The 16,555-nt window shown below is 34.3% G+C and overlaps 1 protein-coding gene across 2 annotated transcripts in view; it reads left to right on the top strand.

Moving 5' to 3' along the window:
* The window catches only part of LOC143238030 (latrophilin Cirl-like), a 57,990-nt gene that overhangs the window by 29,307 nt on the left and 12,128 nt on the right, over positions 1 to 16,555 (top strand). For both annotated transcript variants that reach the window (XR_013020382.1, XM_076477922.1), the window contains exons 6-15: positions 1,389 to 1,538; positions 2,114 to 2,217; positions 2,939 to 3,130; positions 3,323 to 3,503; positions 5,242 to 5,385; positions 7,117 to 7,313; positions 11,064 to 11,113; positions 11,833 to 11,947; positions 12,321 to 12,421; positions 14,399 to 14,780. Coding sequence is in view for 1 of the 2 variants with exons in the window: in XM_076477922.1 (XP_076334037.1) it covers positions 1,389 to 1,538; positions 2,114 to 2,217; positions 2,939 to 3,130; positions 3,323 to 3,503; positions 5,242 to 5,385; positions 7,117 to 7,313; positions 11,064 to 11,113; positions 11,833 to 11,947; positions 12,321 to 12,421; positions 14,399 to 14,780 (1,616 nt within the window). In the remaining variant the exon portion in view is untranslated. The remainder of the gene's footprint in view (positions 1 to 1,388; positions 1,539 to 2,113; positions 2,218 to 2,938; positions 3,131 to 3,322; positions 3,504 to 5,241; positions 5,386 to 7,116; positions 7,314 to 11,063; positions 11,114 to 11,832; positions 11,948 to 12,320; positions 12,422 to 14,398; positions 14,781 to 16,555) is intronic.

Raw genomic sequence — 16,555 nt, 5'->3', positions numbered from 1 at the left:
AAATTTCTTGGTAAGTCCCTTTCCGCGTTTCCCTCGCCCCCCCGACACGAGTTATCTCTTGAATTCGTAGTTAAAGTAAATTATTACGTAAAGTATGATCACATCAAATTATTATATTTTCATTCTCATGCGCCGCCTTTTGGTAGTATTAATAACCATAAATGTACCTGTGCGTTTTTTTACATATTTCATTGTGGTTAGAAAGTTATAATAGTCAGATAGTAGGACTAGTATGATTTGGAGGCAAACAGTTTGACTTTTAGTTCAAAGAAATATCGGTAATATCATATGCAACATTTATTTCGAATAGTTTAGGTTTTGGTTTCCTTCTGCAGGCAAAGTTATAATTTAGGTTTTAGTTTCCTTCTACAAGCTGGGTATGACCATTGATGAGTCCTAGTCTTACTTGTTTATACTTTCTTGAAATGTTCTATTCACTGGGAAATTTGGTCGGTTGATAAGCACGAAGAAGGTCGCGTGCCACACGTGTCGTGCAGCTTGGCTACCGGAAACGTAAATGGTGCCCATAATCTTGAAAGTAGGGGGTCAGCGAATTGTGCACGCGAAAGAAACGGCGCTTTTTTTAACTTGTTGCTTGAGCTAAGCCTCGCCATGCCTAAATTATCTGCAAGAACTCCGTAATTTTGAAACAATAAGTACATAAGCGTCATCAACTCTTTCATTTAATAATTAATAATTGTCTTTGAATGATCGCTTTTAACGACGATTAGAGAAATGACAGTTTAATCACGTAATGAAAAATAATTTCGAAAATGAGTTAAAATCAACTTGATTTTTATTAAACATCCTGCACTTGGTGTTTTTTTCTTTTCATGTAGCAAGCGTTTTGTGTATATTTTGGCATACCGACAGTTGTCTATTTTCAATGTTATGCGTGCTCAAGGCACTACGACAAACACGGTGTACCACTTTTTTATTGCTGTTTGATCTAAATTTCCTGTGCCTATTACAACAGGAAATAATAGAATTCGGATCATTCTGGTTATCAATGGCGTAGGGATAGCCATCCATAATTTAGAAATACTGGCTAGATGGAGAGCAACCAGCCAACAACACACGTCGTCTACATGATTACTTTACATCAGCAGAGGGTATTACTATCACAGTGCGGAGCTTGTTTCAGCATAACGCGGCTCAAACCTGGGACCTTTCGATCCGCAACCTTGCACGCTAACGAACTTTTACTTTACGAATTCCTCCAGTATCTCCTCGTTCGACGCTTATACTCACCTTTTTAATAGATCTATCTGAATATATCAGTTTCATTAGATAACTAACTTTTTACCTAATGATAATAATAAAAGAGATAAACTTACATTAGCGATTTAGATAATCCGGTAACGGACTTGATATGTAAATCTTCACAGAAATCAGTATTCCGTCCATCCCACGTCACTCCTCTGCTAGTAGTAACAACCTGGATGCTTACTGCCCATCGGTCATCAGTAGACAACTGTTGTGGAATCGCACAAGGGAAGGTCAATCGTTGATACAGAAATGTCCTGATGGCGCCACAGGTGAGGGTTATCAAAAATGACCAGCTTACAAGCAACTGAAAACGTACCGCTTTACAGTAGTAAATTTTGTAAGTTATGATAAGCAATAAATATACATTTAAAGTATATTGTGTGTTTTTCAGTTATATGAATTCAATATTCAGCTTTATCGTGTTTGTTCCTGTCCGTTTGTGTGATTTAGTTAGTTTGTTTGTAGTTAAACACAAAGCGACACGATTTGAGTGCCAAAACCCATTTTTTCTTAGAATTAGTTTACATTGAGTTGAACTTTAAATCTAATAATTTTTTTTTCTCGCTAAAACATCTATCCTTTTCATCTTTCAGAAAGTGTAAACACACACTTTTTATCACTCTTGTGGTTCAGCGGTAATGTTGAGTGATTACAACGTTAAAATTCGGGGCTCAATCCGTGCTTCAGGCGTGGCATAGATAATTTATTCTGAAGTTTTGCAGTGAAATACAAAGTAAACAGATGTATATAACTTACTGCGGTGAGCTCTTATAGACTTACAATGTTTTTCTATCTTTTTATATTTAGGGAACAAAATGCATTTTGATAATTTTGTTTCTTCCAGGCTACGCCAGGTGGTTTTGTGGTACAACACAAGTTCAGTGGACACCAGATAGGCCAGATTTAAGTGGCTGTCGCTCTGCATGGGTGGATAATCTAGACAACAGGGTTTGTACACACAAGAATATCATAACCCATATTAACACAACTAAAAATCATATGTAGGCTGAGAGAGGTCAACTACAGAGGTTTTGCAACGTGTAAAATGTTGTTTATGGTTTCCCCCCGTGCTATAAATGCACTCTCTGTGTGTTATTAAATATCGATCTTGCACCTGGATTAAATATTAATTGATGTAAAAACTGTGTTTATGTATATATTCCCTCTTATACCATCTTCACCAATGTTAAATACCGTCTTTACAAACTTTTCCGTACATGGAAGTATGAAATTAGGCCTAACTTTATGCATACAAAAATTCGTTACAAATTCTACCATAGCTGGATTTGCTCAAGTATAAATTATAAAGTTTGAATATTTAAGCTTAAACTGCTGATTGTTTAAAATAAAAAGTCCTGTATATGTGTTTAACTGGCGAGACATCAAACCTAGCATGTCTGTACCCTTATTAGGCTCGTTCGGATCTGACCCTATGTCTTCCTCATATTTGAAGTTTTTTCTGGTTTAATTTAGAAGTTGTACTGAAGTAACTCTCCCCCTAACGATTAGTTTCGATTTATCTGCAATGTCATGTACTTAGTTAATTCTTTCCATCTTTATTTAAGACAACAGTAAAAAGTCCCTGTAGGGGCGATGCAATCGACTAATAATGTTAATCACGCTATTTTTGTTTTGTTGATTTGTATACCATTTGCTGGTGCTCTTCCAGATCGAAGCCGAAGAGTCCATGGTTATGATAGCTATTGATTTAGCCCGCTTGAGCCGAACGAAACCGATGTATGGCGGAGATGTCCGACAGTCAACGATTGTCATGCAGAAACTTGTCGATAAGTTGACACATAAAGTTCGAAACGTTGGAGAAAGAAGCACTCGATACGAGATCGTACAAGAAGTGTTCCAGGTACCCTAATAGTAGAATCTAAAGCAACATTAGAAGTTTACGAAACACGGCTGACATTAATTTTCTATTTAATACATGTTATTATCACTTTGATGTTAAAACAAAAAAAATCATTTGACCTCTGGACACAACGTTGACAAGTGGGTTTAATGTACATGAGTTTTTGGTTTTATCTCTTTCTCTTATGCTTAGAATTTATTAGAATCTTCAAGCAACCTTATTGAAGAAAACCGAAGCGACTCCTGGCGGGACTTACCAGAACCTACGAAACAGTTGACAATATCTTCGCTGCTGGAATCTCTAGAAAGAGTCACGTGGCTTTTAGCGGAATACGGCCTCTTCGAAGTAGTAGAGCGATCTCAAAGTAATATTTGTAAGTATAGGTGGAGCTATATATTATGTAAGGAAAACTAGCAAAATCAAGAAGGTTATCCTAGGTTTTATCACGAGTGCTAGTGTGTTTGATCAGTAAGTAGCAGTTACTCAGGGTTTAACTCTTTAATTTAGATGATAGAGCCCTAACTTTTAACTATTTACCAGAGGGAAGGCAGCACCTGCCAATCACTGTAAGGAATTAACTGCTGCTCTTATAACGCATTTACAGCTTAAAGACTGGGGAATAGTTAATAGTGCTGTATGGGTTTGAGTCCAGATCCCCAGCTACGAAATTAAAAGATCTCTGTACCACAGAGCTAACCATCGGCCCTTTAAAAACGAACAAAAGAGAGAGAGAGAGAAAAGAGGTGCAGAACTGAAAAGAGAAACACGTGTTGTAAACAAAAACAACGTAACATAAATGAATAAAAAAATCGTACTAGTTAAAATGAAATGTATATATTTATTCAAGAGCTATTCCTAATGTACATATTTATTCAGGAGCTAGTCCTAATGTATATAGTTATTCAGGAGCTAGTTCTAATGTATATATTTATTCAGGAGCTAATCCTAATGTATATACTTATTCAGGAGCTAGTTCTAATGTATATATTTATTCAGGAGCTAGTTCAAATGTATATATTTATTCAGGAGTTAGTCCTGATGTATATATTTATTCGGGAGTTAGTCCTAATGTACATAGTTATTCATGATTTAGTCCTGATGTACATATTTATTCAGGAACTAGTTCTAATGTATATGTATTTATTCTTGAGTTAATCCTGATGTACATATTTATTCAGGAACTAGTCGTAATGTACATATTTATTTAGGAGCTACTTCTAATATATATATATTTATTCTGGAGTTAGTCGTAATATACATATTTATTCAGGAGTTAGTTCTAATGTACATATTTATTCTGGAGTTAGTCCTAATGTACATATTTATTCAGGATCTAGTTCTAATGTACATAGTTATTTCTGGTACATATTTATTCAGGAACTAGTTCTAATGTATATGTATTTATTCTTGAGTTAATCCTGATGTACATATTTATTCAGGAGTTAGTCCTAATGTACATATTTATTCAGGAGTTAGTCCTAATGTACATATTTATTCAGGAGTTAGTTCTAATGTACATATTTATTCAGGATCTAGTCCTAATGTGCATATTTATTCAGGAGTTAGTTCTAATGTACATATTTATTCAGGATCTAGTCCTAATGTGCATATTTATTCAGGAGTTAGTTCTAATGTACCAATTTATTCTGGAGTTAGTCGTAATGTACATATTTATTCAGGAGCTAGTTTTAATGACCATATTTATTCACGATCTAGTTATAATGTATATATGTTTATTCTGGAGTTAGTTCTAATGTACATATTTATTCAGGAGCTAGTTGTAATGTATATATTTATTGAGGAGCTAGTCCTAATGTATATATTTATTCAGGAGCTAGTCCTAATGTATATATGTATTTCCACCTGAAGTTTAAATAATAAAACTTTATGACACATCTAAAGAAATAAGAACAATATGATCATTATTGGTACTTGACGATATAATAGAGGGCTGAGTATCCACAGTATAATGGCGCATCAGATATTTCACAATATATATTATAGGTGTAACATAAGGAATTCGTTGTTTTCAACAGAATGTTAAATACTAACCATTTTTCATAACTGTCGTCTTATCTGAGACATAAACACTTTATTTTTGTATTTTATAGTGGTGTCAGTTCGTCGTGTTCCTGCATGGTCGACGTCAAAGATTCAATTTCCAAGCCCAAATGACAAAAGCAGCCCAACTTGGACTAAAGTTGAAGATATAATGGAACTACCGACTCCAGCCTTAACTGGACAGTCTAGAAATGGTAATATTTGGTCATGTATGCTTCCTATTTTATCAAGGTATTTTTAGTGATAAAAACAGCATAAGCTGGTAGTTGGGGCACTAGACTTGCAACCTGCGGACTGTGGGTTCGAACCCTCTTATTGAAGATGCTTGCCATTTTAACGTTACGGTCAATTTATCTTTTCGTTGGTAAACTTGCTGTCCAAGAATTGGCGGTGTGTGATGTTGATTAGCTGTCTTCCCTCTAGTCTTTACTTCGAAATAAGGAACGGCTACTGCTGATGGCGCTCGTGTACCTTCGCACGAAAATCGAGAAACAAAATCTTCATTATTCAATTTGTGCTTTTTGTTCTGTTATTCAGGTACACATTTCACGTGTTTTCATTAATCATAATACGTCACGCGAGGCTCGTCTTGATAAGTGGCCCTGCATGGCCAGGTGGGTCAAGGCGTTCGATTCGTAATCTGAGGGTCGCGGGTTCGAATTCCCGTCACGCCAAAATGCTCGCCCTTTCAACCGTGAGGGCGTTATAATTTGACGGTCAATCCCACTATTCGTTGATAAAAGAGTAGCCCAAGAGTTGGCGGTGGGTGGTGATGACTAGCTGCCTTCCCTCTAGTCTTGCACTGCTAAATTAGGGACGGCTAGCGCAGATAGCCCTTGTGTAGCTTTGTGTGAAATTCAAAAACAAACAAACAAAAACAATCGTCTCGATAAAGAGAATCTCAAAGAAAAACTACCAAATATAGGTCTTTTTTAAAGCTAAAAAGAGAGAAAAACTTAGCAACCATTCATATGCTAATCTGAATAAGAATGTGATTAGTAATTAAACAATTAATAGGAAACTAAATATTTTAACGATTAGAAAGATACTGTCGATATTTTCAGCCACAACCTCAATAATATCTCACAAGGTTTGAGAAACTCATAAAAATTAGATTGGTCGTAAGGTCTTATGTTAACCTTATAATGTAGGGTAATTTTTGATATATAAGTGTATAAAATGTTTATATACATATTTAACCGCTATAACCAATCCTACTTCAAATCAAAAGTCAAGTAGGCCTAAGATTTCTTATGAAATTTTACTATGATTTTTGCTAATAAGCACCAACGTCTAGTGCTATTAATAATAGGTTGCAAACATTTTTTTTAGTAAAAGGAAGAGTTAATATTGTTCTAAACTCGCATCAAATTACAAAAACAAACAAATTTTGTGTAAGTATGAATGTTACAGTTTATGATGACGATGTCATTTTGTGTAAGTATGAATGTTAGAGTTTATGATAACGATGTCGTTTTGTGCAAGTATGAATGTTACAGTTTATGATAACGATGTCGTTTTGTGCAAGTATGAATGTTACAGTTTATGATAACGATGTCGTTTTGTGCAAGTATGAATGTTACAGTTTATGATGACGATGTCATTTGTGTAAGTATGAATGTTAGAGTTTATGATAACGATGTCGTTTTGTGCAAGTATGAATGTTACAGTTTATGATGACGATGTCATTTTGTGTAAGTATGAATGTTACAGTTTATGATAACGATGTCGTTTTGTGTAAGTATGAATGTTACAGTTTATGATAACGATGTCGTTTTGTGTGAGTATGAATGTTACAGTTTATGATAACGATGTCGTTTTGTGCAAGTATGAATGTTACAGTTTATGATAACGATGTCATTTTGTGTAAGTATAAATTTTAGGGACTATGATAACGTCTGCCGTTTCTCTTTGCTACGGAACAGGATTTATTCGTATCCTTTTCGTTGCTTACAACAAATTGGAAACCTTGCTCACTTCAGCCAACCATCGTTCAGCAGCGACCAGTGTAGAAAAACACAGAGCCTTCGTGGTCAATTCTCGTGTCCTCGCAGCTTCATTAAATCAGTACGGAAACCAAAACCTAAACCAACCGGTGAAAGTGACTTTCAAACATATCCAGGTAAGCGGAACAAACAACAGTTAGTTAATTAACATTGTGTTGATTAGGTTTAGACTGGAAGGCATCCAATCAGCCAATCAATAATCTAAGTTAATCTGTATAATAATGCACACACGCTACTTATTTAAGATCGTTCACGCAAGGGAACTATGTCATTATTTTCTTTACTAATGACCCTTGGATCCAATACCACTTTTCTAAGCACATGTGAAGCCAACGTTTGAAAAGTACTACTTGTTTACTTCGTGGTCGAAACGTTATTAATTCTGGAGACGAAACATATAGGGATCGATTCAGATGTTGTTTTTATCACAAATCTACACGGTGGACTATCTACACTCCCTCTGTCCATCGAAGGGGAATCGAACCAATGGAACTATGTTGCTAACCCATAAATTTACTGCCGACTCAACGTAAGGGTTTGTTGTTTTTTTCGTAATAAATGTTATTTTATTTATATGTAATGGAGACACTAAAACAGATAAACTCATTTATTTGTAACTACTAATAAAAGTAAAATGTCTTTGGTCATCCAATGACACTTTTAGCCTTCACTGATGATGTACATTTTGGCTGGAACGAAACCGGCAGTCACGCAAGTATACAAATCTGAAGAATCGATACACTCTGTGCTTTTTTCTGCCAGTTGTTGGGTTTTATGAAACATTACGACTTGATAATTAAATGAAACCGTTTCTTCACAGAACTGTATCACTTCAACATATATATAAGATATTGAATTTCGCACAAAGCTACTCGAGGGCTATCTGTGCTAGCCGTCCCAAATTTAGCAGTATAAGACTAGAAGGAAGGCAGCTAGTCATCACCACCCACTGCCAACTCTTGGGCTACTCTTTTACCAACGAATATAGGGATTGACCGTCACATTATACGCCCCCACGGCTGGGAGAGCGAACATGTTTAGCGCGACGCGGGCGCGAACCCGCGACCCTCGGATTACGAGTCGCACGCCTTACGCGCTTGGCCATGCCAGGCCTTACAACTGAAGAAAAATTAGCAGGCACATTGAGTAGATAGGTTAACAGTCTGGATAAATAGTTAGAATTAACAGCGAAGATCGACAGCAGGATTAACAGTGAGTATCAACATATAGGATTAACAGTGTGGTTCAACAGTGAAGATTAACAGTGTGGTTCAACAGTGAAGATTAACAGTGAGTATCAATATACAGGATTAACAGTGAGTATCAATATACAGGATTAACAGTGAGTATCAACATACAGGATTAACAGCGAGGATCAACAGTCAGGATTAACAGTGAGTATCAACATATAGGATTAACAGTGAGGTTCAACAGTGAAGATTAACAGTGAGTATTAATATACAGGATTAACAGTGAGTATCAACATATAGGATTAACAGTGAGTATTAATATACAGGATTAACAGTGAGTATCAACATATAGGATTAACAGTGTGGTTCAACAGTGAAGATTAACAGTGAGTATCAATATACAGGATTAACAGTGAGTATCAATATACAGGATTAACAGCGAGGATCAACAGTCAGGATTAACAGTGAGTATTAATATACAGGATTAACAGTGAGTATCAACATATAGGATTAATAGTGAGTATCAATACACAGGATTAACAATGAGGATCAACAGACAGAATTAACAGTGAGGTTCAACAGTGAAGATTAACAGTGAGTATTAATATACAGGATTAACAGTGAGTATCAACATATAGGATTAATAGTGAGTATCAATACACAGGATTAACAGTGGGGTTCAACAGTGAAGATTAACAATGAGGATCAACATACAGGATTAACAGTGAGGTTCAACAGTGAAGATTAACAGTGAGTATCAATATACAGGATTAACAGTGAGTATCAACATATAGGATTAACAGTGAGTATCAATACACAGGATTAACAGTGGGGTTCAACAGTGAAGATTAACAATGAGGATCAACATACAGGATTAACAGTGAGGTTCAACAGTGAAGATTAACAGTGAGTATTAATATACAGGATTAACAGTGAGTATCAACATATAGGATTAACAGTGAGTATCAATACACAAGATTAACAATGAGGATCAACAGACAGAATTAACAGTGATGTTCAACAGTGAAGATTAACAGTGAGTATTAATATACAGGATTAACAGTGGGGTTCAACAGTGAAGATTAACAATGAGGATCAACATACAGGATTAACAGTGAGGTTCAACAGTGAGTATCAACATACAGGATTAACAGCGAGGATCAACAGTCAGGATTAACAGTGAGTATCAACATATAGGATTAACAGTGAGGTTCAACAGTGAAGATTAACAGTGAATATCAACATACAGGAATAACAGTGAGTATCAGCATACAGGATTAACAGTGAGGTTCAACAGTGAAGATTAACAGTGAGTATTAATATACAGGATTAACACTGAGGTTCAACAGTGAAGATTAATAGTGAGTATCAATATACAGGATTAACAGTGGGGTTCAACAGTGAAGATTAACAATGAGGATCAACATACAGGATTAACAGTGAGGTTCAACAGTGAAGATTAACAGTGAGTATTAATATACAGGATTAACAGTGAGTATCAACATATAGGATTAATAGTGAGTATCAATACACAGGATTAACAGTGGGGTTCAACAGTGAAGATTAACAATGACGATCAACATACAGGATTAACAGTGAGGTTCAACAGTGAAGATTAACAGTGAGTATCAACAGTCAGGATTAACAGTGAGTATCAACATACAGGATTAACAATGAGGATTAACAGACAGGATCAACAGGAGTATAGTTGTGACGCATTAAAATGGAGTATTTTTACGCTTTCTAGTGCCTAACACTGTGTTGGAGGGTTTGTAACGTTAAAAATCGGGTTTCGATACTTACAGTGGGCACAACATGGATTGCTCATTTTCCAGCTTTATGCATGTAAACAGATAAATTTTCTTTACTTAATGCCAAGATATTGTTCCCTGTGATTCAGTGGTAATACTGCAACCTTACAATCTTAAAAAATCGGGTTACGATATCCGCGTTGAGCAAAGTACAAATAGCCCATTGTGTAAGTTTTTGCTTAACAAGTACCAAATCAAGATTTTTAAAATTATTTATTTATTTTTATGATATTATTTTTATTACTAAAATGTTATTGTAACCGCCATATTATTGTCGCATCTCACGTGATGTTTTTAAGTTCCGGTCAACGTTTTCCTCGTCATATTATGGGATCATATATAAGTCAGGTCAAAGGTCAACAAGATCTATATGGATGGTACCAGGAAATGTTACGCGTTAATGTGCTCACACATTTTACTATATTCAGTAAGTGCTGGTCTTGTATCATTTATAGTTTAGACAAAAACAAAGTGAATTTCAGAGTGTATATAAACACCGATAACACCAGCAGGACCATGTGATGTCTGTCTCTTACAAACCGACAACTATCATCTGTCAAACGAAACGTTAAGCGTTGGTATTGGTACATATTAGGGCACGGTGATTGACTGATCTTTCTACCAATCACACGTCACTGTAAAGATCTATCTTTTTTCTTTCTAAGGCTTGAATTTTAATGACCTTGAAATTATTCCTTCAGTTTGTTTCTGCGAACAAAGAGAGTCTTCAATTGTTGAATTCATTATTATAATTCGAGCCAAACTTGTTCGAAACCGGTTCTTTTATTTTGTTTACTTGTTGTTGTATTTTTTAAAGAGGGCAAGGATTCTTTATAACAGTGTTAATTTTTCTCTTTTCCGCTAGGAGGAAAACGTGACAAACCCCCGCTGTGTATTCTGGGATACATCATCAAGGTAAAAAGGCTCTTTGTACTTTAACAAATTAACTGAAGTCAGTGTATGTCAGCAAATTCACGGAGTTATTTCAGCCTGTACTGCTCCGTTATTTAGAGTAAACGGTAGAACATGAAACACTAAGTTTTGCGAATAAATAAAACAACAAAACATTAAATAATATCCTTGATCCAGATAAAAATCAACATTTGTGATTACATTTACTTACTAGGGTCATAGTTTGGATTCAGTGAATTTAAATAAATCGTTGTATGTTACTTTCTGTGTAATTATGAAAGTAAGGCGTAATTGAATAGATAACGCATGTGCGGTAAGTCATACAAATATCCCACATTCTGATTGGTCACCAGTGAAAACCAGTGTGTGTGTGAGAGAGAGAGTTGTGTTTAATATAGGTAAACATTTCATACCTTCACACACACTGTAAGATCTAATAGTTCTGTGGGGTCTAACTACTCTGTAAGATGTAATAATTTATTATGGTCTAGTAGCTCTATATGGTTGTTGTCATTCTATCTGCCAAGACCATCATTGACCTTTTTGTGTGTTATTAACCGGTTGTATTCATGTAAGTTAATTTTATCGTAGGTTGGGTGTCATAAACGTTTAGTCTAATATATTGGATTTAACATATATCCAGTGTTTACAAAGATTACCCTAAAGATAAATGCAAAAAATAAAAAACGTAATATTTGAATGCTATATATAATCTTTTTCAGTGTTTGGTCCCAAGAGGGGTGTTGGGTAAAATCCACAAATGTTTCCCACACCACATGTCTTTGCAATCATTTGACTAACTTCGCTTTGCTGATGGAAGTGACGTCATCATCTAAGGTACAATAATTCAGTTGATATTTTGCTGTTTTTTTGTGCTTTTTTTAAAGATCACGCACTCCGCAGTATTTTCAGTGCTATTATAATATTATCTTTTCTCATGTTTATTATTACCATATTACATCAAATTAAGATGAAGTTTACCTGAACAGTACATCTAGACAAACATTAAGTGGAAAACCGACATGTTCAATATGGTTTCAGTATTGTTAGGCTAGTTCGATATCTATGTATTAAGCCTACAATTAAAAATAACTGTTATTGTATATATAATAGTAAATATTGCTTTTATTTATTTCCAATTTACTAATGACTTCGGTGCATTTCATAAGTTGGAAAATCCTGATTTACGTATGGAAAAATATTTGTACAGGTAAATGAACCGGACGTCTTCCCGAGCACTGCCATCTGGTGTGGATGTGCAATATCAATTGGTTGTTCAGCCGTAACCTTAACAGTCTTATTTCTAGTCAGGTGAGAGTCTGAAAAAACCATTCAGAAGAAAGTCTTAAACGTAAACATAAGTTTATGAAATGTATATAATGGGAATTATAATATTGAAAATGAATTATTATAACCACAATCATATAACGAAGGTGTTGGATATTAAAAGAAGGTTGTTTTATTTATCTATTTAGTTTCAGTTGGATAAACCAGTAAGTGTGTTTATTTAAAACAATGATCTCTGTATTCAGTATAACAACAATATTAACCAGTAAGTGTGTCTATTTAAAACAATGATTTCTGTACTGAGTATAAGAACAATATTAACCAGTAAGTGTGTTTATTTAAAACAATGATCTCTGTAGTCAATATAACAACACTATTAACCAGTAAGTGTGTTTATTTAAAACAATGATATCTGTACTGAGTATAACAACAATATTAACCAGTAAGTGTGCCTATTTAAAACAACGATATCTGTACTGAGTATAACAACATTAACCAGTAAGTGTGCCTATTTAAAATAATGATTTCTCTACTGAGTATAACAACAATATTAACCCGTAAGTGTGTCTATTTAAAACAACGATCTCTGTACTGAGTATAACAACAATATTAACCAGTAAGTGTGTTTATTTAAAACAATGATCTCTGTAGTCAATATAACAACAATATTAACCAGTAAGTGTGTTTATTTAAAACAATGATCTCTGTACTGAGTATAACAATAATATTAACTAGTAAGTGTGCCTATTTAAAACAATGATATCTGTACTGAGTATAACAACGACATTAACCAGTAAGTGTGCCTATTTAAAACAATGATTTCTCTACTGAGTATAACAACAATATTAACCCGTAAGTGTGTTTATTTAAAAGAATGATCTCTGTACACAGTATAACAACAATATTTACCCGTAAGTGTGTTTATTTAAAAGAATGATCTCTGTAGTCAGTATAACAACAATATTAACCAGTAAGTGTGCCTATTTAAAACAATGATTTCTCTACTGAGTATAACAACAATATTAACCCATAAGTGTGTTTATTTAAAACAATGATCTCTGTACTGAGTATAACAACAATATTAACCAGTAAGTGTGTTTATTTAAAACAATTATTTCTGTACTGAGTATAACAACAATATTAACCAGTAAGTGTGCCTATTTAAAACAACGATATCTGTACTGAGTATAACAACATTAACCAGTAAGTGTGCCTATTTAAAATAATGATTTCTCTACTGAGTATAACAACAATATTAACCCGTAAGTGTGTCTATTTAAAACAACGATCTCTGTACTGAGTATAACAACAATATTAACCAGTAAGTGTGTTTATTTAAAACAATGATCTCTGTAGTCAATATAACAACAATATTAACCAGTAAGTGTGTTTATTTAAAACAATGATCTCTGTACTGAGTATAACAATAATATTAACTAGTAAGTGTGCCTATTTAAAACAATGATATCTGTACTGAGTATAACAACGACATTAACCAGTAAGTGTGCCTATTTAAAACAATGATTTCTCTACTGAGTATAACAACAATATTAACCCGTAAGTGTGTTTATTTAAAAGAATGATCTCTGTACTCAGTATAACAACAATATTTACCCGTAAGTGTGTTTATTTAAAAGAATGATCTCTGTAGTCAGTATAACAACAATATTAACCAGTAAGTGTGCCTATTTAAAACAATGATTTCTCTACTGAGTATAACAACAATATTAACCCATAAGTGTGTTTATTTAAAACAATGATCTCTGTACTGAGTATAACAACAATATTAACCAGTAAGTGTGTTTATTTAAAACAATTATTTCTGTACTGAGTATAACAACAATATTAACCCGTAAGTGTGTTTATTTAAAACAATGATCTCTGTACTGAGTATAACAACAATGTTAACCAGTAAGTGTGTCTATTTAAAACAATGATCTCTGAACTCAGTATAACAATAGTGTATTGTATGACTAATCAGTAAATTTGTTTTATATACAGAGATCTTCAGACGAACTTGAGCATCGTACGCAGACACATCGGTGTTTTTTTCTTGTTAGCAGAACTGATGATGGTGATCCAGAGTGAGGCATACATCAGTAGAAAGACTGCTTGTTTCGTGGTAGTCGGATTGCTGCACTATTTTTTGTTGGAAGTGTTTGTGTGGACCCTAGTGGACGCCGTTAACCTACTGCTCGTGTTTCGCGATACTGGTCAATCATGGTTTGGCTGGTATTGTGGATCCGGTTACGTTGCTCCTGTTTTTATTGTTGGAGTGGCTGTGGGTGTTAACCCCTCTGGGTATCTGTGTGAAGATTACTGTGGGTTGGCGGAAGGATACGCCATTTATAGTATTATTGTTCCTGCTTCAGTGAGCGCCTTGGTAAGTAGTTCCATTCAATTTATATACTATTAGAAAGTTCATTGTACTTGTGACATTATCATTATCAGAATTCTTAGATATATTCATTCATTTTGTTACCTTTTGGCTGACGTTTCGTTATCTTAAAACATCCAACTTATGAAGAGTTTCGCGAAACAATAGATTCGCAGTGGTTTACAACAGTTCAGTGATGACCTAGTATGGGTTTTTAGTATAGGAAATTCCAAGACCGCGATGTGAATACACTTCGAGTTTCCAGAGAAGCGTGTTATAAGACTGACAGTCATTTTCGCTATGCGATTAAGATTGGCACTGATAACTGTGTCTTTTCTTTCAAACCAGCAGTCCAAAATTTAAAAGAATTATGTATACAGTCTGGGGCCCCTAACCAAGTCTTTTAATCAACGTGTAATATGAGATGGCGTTAATGTAGAAATTATTACGTTTATTAATTAGAAAATAGCGAACAAGTTAAGATTTCATTAAAATTGAACCATTGAAAAAAAAGGCCTAAATTGGCCGTCAGTTTTAAAGTAAAACACCTCTAAATTAAAATAAAAAGCGTCCTTTGATCACGTTTTATTTGTTTTATTGTTTTTTTCAATTGCATGTTATTTGTAAACTTCAACAATATTATTTAATATTATTATACATAGGTAAAGTTTGCATTTTTAAGTTTGATTATAATGTTTTATTACTAGAAAAGTTTATTGTTTTTGTTGTATTATCTCAGTATTGGATTTTTCTTTTTTTCCGCTATAGCTCATTATCGCCATCTTTGTTAGGCCTAGTGCTTGTGTACTCGGAATAATTACATGTTATTACACTATGTTATTACTATTCTGAAGTTTTACTAGGTGTATAATCAGGGTTAACAACATAAAAAACCTGTATGTAGTTTCTGTCTCACAGAATGACGCCATCTCCGCCCCGTCAAAAACAATAGTTTTGTAGGACTTACACATCTCTACGTTAGCTATAATTTCGTTTTCTTTCGAGTTGTTGAATTAAAAAAAAAGTTCGTGTTAGTTAAAAAAAAACATTCGTAATATACTCGAGGCTGTACTGTTAATGTTTTCCATTTACACAGTTGCTCAGTAGTAAATAATTGGGCTTATCAAGCTAAGAAACGAGTTTAGATATCCGCGATGGGCAGAGCACAATATATAGTTATTTAGTCGCTATTGGCTTAACAGCAAACATATTTAAATTTACATTTCTAAAATATAAAAAGACTAAACAACAATGAGTGGTAAATTTGCTGACTTGAAATCTGGGGTTCGTATCCATGTATTGGGCAGAAAGTTGTGTAGCATATCGCTAAAAGAAATGATAATGATATTTTGTGCGTGTAAAAATATGTTCGGATCTCAGTTCTATAATCATTGAGTTGTTTTAGAAGTGGTCTTGCCTTTATGGTACGGTCGGGAAAGCTAAGTTGGTAACGTGGTGGTTTAAAATGGTTACCACCGGCCCTCACCTTTCTTATTGCCTTTCTAATAAAGCCTTATTAAACAAACGCAAGGTAGTTACGTCGTAAATTAGTGTATCTATGATAGTAAGTTCACAAATGATGTATTATTGGTGTTACAATTTTGGAAGCCTAGATGGAGGCTACGCCCCCTGTAAGTATTTTATATTCCAAACAAGAAAACAGAACAATATTTAAGGCATTTCTGTACAACTTAGCCAATAGGATGGAGCTACAATTTGCATATTCCGCAACTAATTAACACTAAAGTCACATGAATATGCGTTCTCTAACTATTTCATAT

The sequence above is a fragment of the Tachypleus tridentatus genome, chromosome 13, assembly GCF_004210375.1.
Source record: "Tachypleus tridentatus isolate NWPU-2018 chromosome 13, ASM421037v1, whole genome shotgun sequence".
Taxonomy (NCBI): domain Eukaryota; kingdom Metazoa; phylum Arthropoda; class Merostomata; order Xiphosura; family Limulidae; genus Tachypleus; species Tachypleus tridentatus.
The sequence above is the reverse complement of the archived record's forward strand: the minus strand, read 5'-3'. Positions and strand labels throughout refer to the sequence as shown.